Source organism: Bombus bifarius, unplaced genomic scaffold (genome assembly GCF_011952205.1).
Source record: "Bombus bifarius isolate JDL3187 unplaced genomic scaffold, Bbif_JDL3187 scf7180000007996, whole genome shotgun sequence".
Lineage (NCBI taxonomy): Eukaryota > Metazoa > Arthropoda > Insecta > Hymenoptera > Apidae > Bombus > Bombus bifarius.
The window spans coordinates 4,177,567-4,184,784 of record NW_022884376.1 but is presented as its reverse complement, the minus strand read 5'-3'; the positions used below and the strand labels follow the sequence as shown (position 1 = coordinate 4,184,784).

General features: G+C 30.8%; 2 protein-coding genes across 2 annotated transcripts; one reads left to right on the top strand and one right to left on the bottom strand.

Annotated features, from left to right (window-relative positions):
• The first annotated feature begins 87 nt into the window (after window positions 1-87).
• Window positions 88-1,682, top strand: LOC117206134 (dehydrogenase/reductase SDR family protein 7-like). The gene is made up of 6 exons (XM_033445196.1): window positions 88-530; window positions 609-752; window positions 816-1,035; window positions 1,104-1,188; window positions 1,260-1,420; window positions 1,486-1,682. Exons 1-6 carry the CDS (start codon window positions 387-389, stop codon window positions 1,680-1,682), a joined length of 951 nt encoding a protein of 316 aa, XP_033301087.1. The 5' UTR covers window positions 88-386.
• A 201-nt stretch (window positions 1,683-1,883) lies between these two features.
• Window positions 1,884-5,210, bottom strand: LOC117206137 (transmembrane protein 11 homolog, mitochondrial). The gene is made up of 3 exons (XM_033445198.1): window positions 5,129-5,210; window positions 4,184-4,401; window positions 1,884-4,095 (listed from the first exon to the last, which is right to left on the bottom strand). The coding sequence occupies exons 1-3, from the start codon at window positions 5,149-5,151 to the stop codon at window positions 3,809-3,811; spliced, it is 528 nt and encodes a 175-aa protein (XP_033301089.1). The 5' UTR covers window positions 5,152-5,210; the 3' UTR covers window positions 1,884-3,808.
• Between the last annotated feature and the right edge of the window lie 2,008 nt (window positions 5,211-7,218).

Below are 7,218 nucleotides of genomic sequence, written 5' to 3'. Positions count from 1 at the left end.
TGGAACAAGTCTTACAATTATTGTTATTTATCAAACTAATAAAAAATTACAAAGGCATGCATATGAATGCAACGTGTATAACTGTCAATCGATAATATTGAATGCTACATTGAAATGATAAGAATCTTTGGGAATACATATTCAACTACGACTGTTACATCTATATTCTATGTTATTTATGGTATATTATGACCAAATTCATATTATCAGATATTATTCTATATAATGTATGGTCTCCATGTGTTTGGTCAAAGTTCAGGAGCATAGAGGTTAAGGTTTATAACGTAATACATAAGTTATCATTTTAATTCTGTATGTTTCAAATGTTAACACCCCTTATTGAAAGCTCTTGATTTTTCTGTAATTATATACAAATATTTGGAATCATGAAGGAAGAAACATTAAAAGGTTGGCATCTTATATGGTGGTTATTTACATTATTTGGATTTCCAATTACTATCCCATGGTTGATATATCATTTCTTTGATATAATGCAACGAAAAAGAAGAAAAAGTATGTTAAGTGGGAAGGTAGATTATATCTCATTTGAATTTGTATTTTGTAAACTTTAGAAATAATCACCTGCTATATTTCAATTGACATTTTAGGTTGTGATAATAACTGGAGCCAGTTCTGGATTAGGAGAGGCATTAGCGCATATTTTCTATGACTGTGGCTGTAAACTTATTTTAATTTCTAGAAGAAAGGAGGAATTGCAAAGAGTGAAAAATGACCTAATGAATATTCATGTTGTATGTATCCATTGACAAAAATTTTTCCTAAAATTCATTGTAAACCATTTGACTTTATTTTAGACAATACCAACTCATCCTCCAGTAATTGTGCCATTAGATCTAACTAATATCAATTCTCTACAAACTGAAGTTTCAAAAATAATAGATATCCATGGAAAGATTGATATTTTGATTAATAATGCTGGCATTTCTTATAGAGGTGAAGTTGTTAATACAAATATGGATGTAGATATGAAAGTAATGCTTACAAATTACTTTGCTCAAATTGCTTTGACAAAAGGTAATTATTTAATCTTAATCCAATGAAATTTGTTGATTCTTTATCAAAATGTCTGCTGTGTCCCACAGCTGTCCTCCCATATATGATCCAGCAAAAGTCAGGTCACATAATATGTGTTAGTAGCATACAGGGAAAAATTTCAATACCATACAGGTTAGGATATTTTATATTTAAATTTGAAAGCAATTCCTAAAAAATTTTAATTACCATTATTAATATGACAGGTCTGCATATGCAGCTTCTAAATATGCATTACAAGCCTGGTGCGATTGTTGTAGAGCAGAAATGTATGACCAAAATATAAAAGTTACAACTGTTAGTCCTGGTTATGTAAGAACCTCTCTTTCACAGAATGCATTAACAGGAAATGGGCAAATTTATGGAGGTTTGTAAACTAGAAACTTAATTAATCTTAGTAAAATGTAATTGTAAACATCAATGCAATTACAGTAATGGATAAAAACACACAAGAGGGATATTCTCCAGAATATGTAGCAGATTGTATTTTAAAAGCAGTATTGAAAGAAGAGAAAGATGTGTTTATTGCACCATTTATTCCAAAATGTGCAGTATATTTACGCACTTTATGTCCATCATTGTATTTCTGGATAATGCAAAAACGAGCTAAAAAGGCAAAAGAATCATAATACTTAATATATGGTTATAACAAGGGGACAATTTGTTTCTTGTTATTTATAAAAACATTTAGTCTCTATCTTTATATTTATACTATCTTTTATTATTATGTTATAACTAAAATGAAATATACGTTGTAATAGATTTAATTTTATGCCAAGTTGATGGCAATCTTGAAAAGAGAATAATTTTATGGAATGCATTGGACAAAATTATATCCAAATTATATTTTATTATAATGCCAGTCATTGGTGGAATATGTTTACATTATATACATTTTAATACTACAAACGTGTTAATGGAATTTAGACTGAAGCACATTAAAATATATGTCATCTAAAACTTGAAAAGTCATGGAATATATAAAGATAAGTAATTACAGAAATTATGTTTTATAAATATAATAAAAGCTGTAAAATATAGACATATACAGAAAGTAAAGATACTTGCATAAATTTCACATAGAAAAATAAATGCTTGAAAATGCAGAGAAATAGAGACCTTTTAAGCTACAAATTACAGAACAGTAAATTTACCTAACACACCATTCGTCAAATGTATCTTTATCCATAGTAGATATTTTATTGCATATTCTCTTGTATGTTACAACTATAAAATATTATAAGTTGTATCATAACAAATATTTGGCTAATAACTGAGACATTCAAAGTATGACATATAATGTACAGCAATTGGTACGAACTTTGCTGTCATGGCAGGATTATCAACACTTATTTAAGTTTTTGTTATGTATCATCAGCGATTTTCTGTAAATTTTAATTTACATTAAAAGATTCTAATTGACGTTAACTTAATTGTAAAAAAAATACGAACACGTACTTTTTCATATTAACATAATGAAGCATTATATGTTTGTATTGTGCATAAAATGCATGCCATATGTAATAACTATATTTTATATTGGATTTATTGGTAAATGATATTATGCAAAGATAGTTAAACTCTTAAATTCTACATAAAATGTATTGGCCTGCTGATTTTATTTTCTTTTTTTTTTAATTTTTACCTCATATTATAGATTTTTTTAAATATTGAAACAATGTAGATGAATATTAGAAATTATACACTGATTGAAATAAACTTTACATTTTGTTTATGTTAAGGGAAAGTAGATATACAGTACTCAAGATTTGTCTAATGCAGTTAGATTTCCTTACATATCATGTAAATATGTAAATAACAATTTTGTGTTATATCTGTTATATAGTCATAAAATCTTAGATGTTGGTATATTTTGTTTATATTTACAAGTAATTTGCAAGAATTATTTGACACATTACTCAACTTAAAATGTATCTAAAAATTTCTTATATTACGTGATGTAATATTTATTATTATCATTCACTTACAGAAATGTTTGTGACGTTTAACTTGATATCCCATGTGTTTGTATATAGCATGATAAGAGTCTTATGTAATTAACAAAAGTTTTGTGTATTATGCTGATTAAGATGTTTGCCAAATAATACTAGGACAAATTTTTTTTAGATATTTTCAAGAATGGCTTTTCCGAATATTAATATCTTTTGCATAGTGGACTATATCACTGGGTGAGAAAATCTAGGCAACATTCTCTTTAATACATCATATGCAGTGTATTCTATCTACTTTATTTACACTCTAAAAATATATAGTTCAAGTCCAACCTTTCAGGTGTACGTTTGCAATTTTGCATAAATCTAAGAACACTTATATTAGTAGTTATATCACATAAGTGATTGCATGAATATGATTGTGTCTTTCTTGTGTTAATATTAACTGTGATATAATCAACAAGATGAAGATCATAGAGTAACAATGTGGAGCCTTAAGAAGTATCATGTTTTAGATTCAAAGTGGTTTTAGAACAGGCTTTTTTTTAGTCTGTTTTATTAGATATTTTCCCTTTTATTGTAAAATCAGCATCCACCTGTGAGGTAGTGTCAAAACATAAAAGAAATATAAACATCAAACAAAAATAGATTTGCGTGACTCAACAATCCCCACTAATTTACATGAAATTGTAATTCACAGATTTCTATGCTAGGCCTTATTACGATCTTTTACAATATATCGTATGGCCTACCTTACTCTTTTTTAAAACTCAGATTTTTTTCTTTCTTGGTAGAAGAACATTTCATTTAAATGCCTGATAAACTCTCCAAGCACTGATGCTGAGAGCTACCAATGTAATAGTCGTGTGAAGAATTCTTCTTCTTGTATCATCTTTTCTTACGAGAAATGTTGGAGACGATGGTCCTAGAACTGCTAACAATTCTACATGTGGCAATTTGCTTGTGTCAGTCTCTACTTGATATTGGCAGCAGGGGTCAAACTGCCAAGAAACAGTATAAAGTCCACAGGATATTACAGATATAAAACCTAATGGACCACAAATATAGGGCTGGTCACCCCAAATTAAACCTGTGAAATATATAATAACATACTTTGTATAAAGAATAATATTTCAATAATATACACATATATAATATGAAACATAAGTTTTAAAAACCTGTAGTTATGGCAGCAAGACCAGACAATGCTGCAGTCTTATGAAGACAATTTCCTACTGCTATCCACCTGGAGGTTTCATCACCTAATTTAGATGGCTCAATAACAATTAAACTGCATTCAGATTCTAATGCTCTTTCTAGTTCATATTCAAATGTTTCATGTGCATTTTCATTATCGTATACCTCTTTGATGATGGCAACATTTGAGGAATCATCCCTGTAAGAAATCCGTACCTAATTGTCAAATAAATACTTTACATAAATTATATAAATTGCAATTACATTTAGATATAAATATAATTCCATCATTTCAAAATAATATTATATTATAATTTATACATACACAATAAAACATATAAATTGTACTCATTCTTATAAAGTTAAAAATGTATTTTTATATATCAATTGTGTAATTTAAATCAAACAGTATGATCCTTCTTACAATTTAATTCTTTTATGTGTTATGTAAGATGTTGTTTGGAGGTGATCAACGCTTTATTTGTTTGAATACAAACACATTTATAACAGAAACAATAACATTATCCTTAATGTTATATGTCTAAATAATATTTTATTGGATTCTAACAATATTTATCAAATTAATATACATTTTAATGATTCAAAAATGTTACTGAGACTGACAGGAGACAAAAAAAAAGTGTAGGGAAAAAAATGAACATAGTACATAAAAATAATGAATTTTTATAATGAAATCATCTTTAATTTTGTCTTGAAATGGAAATTTACGGATTAGTAAAACATTCACGGACTTGTAGCAAAGATTATGAAAGATTAAACTCCTGAATTCCAGGGAGTAGATTCGAGGTTAATTTCATTTCAAAATTAATTATTACGTTATTATATTATATTACGGTATGTATATTAGTGTTAGTTAGAAGTATCAAGTTTTGTATAAAAAGCCGAAAATAATTTAGCCTACGAACCTGTCACCAGCTTCATCTACCATCTTTACAATCAGACTTCCAAACACTGGAACGTTGGTCTGGATGAACCGGAAAAGAAATCTCGAACATTGAACCGGATGTAAAAATCAGCTGATTCAATTTAAGCATTCGCATGAGTCAAGCCGTAGTTTGCAACTTAAGTTTGTTCAAACGTGCTTCTTTGTAAAGTCATATTTCTTCATTTACTTCAATATTTGATTACGTTTGGAAAGTAAGGGAGATATCATCCGCTAAGAAGGTACTTATAATTATTAGGTCATTCCTAGCAAAACCACATTTCACGAAATATATATCATTCGGATAGTGTGTGGTATTTTGTGAAATGTGACTTTCCTAGTATACCTAATTATAAAATAAAATTGCAGATATATCTTTTACCTTGTCACTCTATATTTATATCTGTACATTATATTTTATACAAATAATATATTTAAATACAAATTGCGATAGATCATATCAGGGATACATACGTATCTTTTTTAAAATCAAGTCTTATGAAATTCTTTATAGCTAAGATGTATAAATCTTTGCCTTAAATTTAGTATGATTTCAATTGTTACATTAATTCAATTGTTGAATCTATTATTCATACCTTAATGTGTTTGATAATATACATTGTTTAATTTCTTACAGGCGATATCAATTGTCAATGAATTATATTTAATTTTGATGTTTTTATAATATTTATCGTTTATTTTAAATCTTACAATTCACAAGTTGCAGATTATAAGCATTAGTAAATTCTCTTGCATAACAATAACAAGTTTAATAAATGACGCAAATGAAATTTTGTAATCAAATTTTACAAGTTACAAATTATTTGAGTATCCTATTCGATGCAAAAAGGAGAAGTATATAATTTATAACCTGCAATTTGATAGTTTACTAATATTATTAGTTGGTGAATTATTATGTAAGAGGGACGTGATCAAGAAAATTGGACGAAAATGGAATAAAAGAATAACGGCGAGATGATTAGTTGAAATTCTTACGCCGTGGCGCTATGTTCCAGAGGACGAATGGGGGACTAGTTTGGCGCTGGCGTAGCCTCGTACCCAAGAGGGCGTGCTACGGTCGATCGAGCGAGAGTGAGCGCTACGGACGGCATAGAGGCCGAGTTAAACGAGCCAGATCGCAGATGGACGTCCGCGGGAGCGTTCTGTCATGGAGAGCACAACGCGACGTGTCGTAAGTGTGCTCGAGTGTCGTCGTCGTCGTGGTCGTTGCCGTAGTGGTCGGGTGTGTAGTATTTCGGGTCGTATCACGGAATTATCACTGTGACAGTCGATATAGTATAAGCGTACATAAGGATCGTGGTGCTCGTGGTGCTACTATTGGTATATCGTGAACTGTGGCAAACGAATAATCACATCTTAGCCACGTCTCTACACAATCCAAGGCGAGTTTCGAGCAGCCAAAAAAGCAAGTGACCTTTCGTTCGATCGAATAATCGCGCCCTATCATGTGTGATTAACAGTTCGATTAGTCGAACGATCGATAGATCGGTGCTGTGACATGTTAACTGCGGTGCATGCTATTGTGTCTAATAATAGATTCGTGTGATTCGGAGTGCCGCGTAATCCACGTGCTCGCATCGAACAGCGTACAGTATTCGAGGGGAACATTATCAACAAGTCGATTGGGACGCGAGGGTGAATCGGATCGATCGAGTCATCTTGCTGTATATTGTATTTTTTTCGACCAGATTCGTTTATCCGAATCATGTAAATATCGCAATAGCGACGGTAACCGGTACGTGTCACCTAAACGCGTGTGACATATAAACACACTGTAAACACACAAGCACGAGACAAGCGCGCTCGTTTGTATATGTTACGAAATTCGAACGGAGTCGAGCACGTATATTATTGGCCGAAGCGTATGTAAACATCGGGCAAAGAAGCGTATCGGAGTTTCTTCCGGTTACGGAGTCAACCATCACGAGAGAACATAATACGTTACTATTCATACATTGGCGCCGATTTGAGCACATTTCGCTCTCCTTGACTAAGCGAGTGTCGCTTCGATGTACGGTCGATCCTCGAACGTGTCACGAATCTGACTGCACG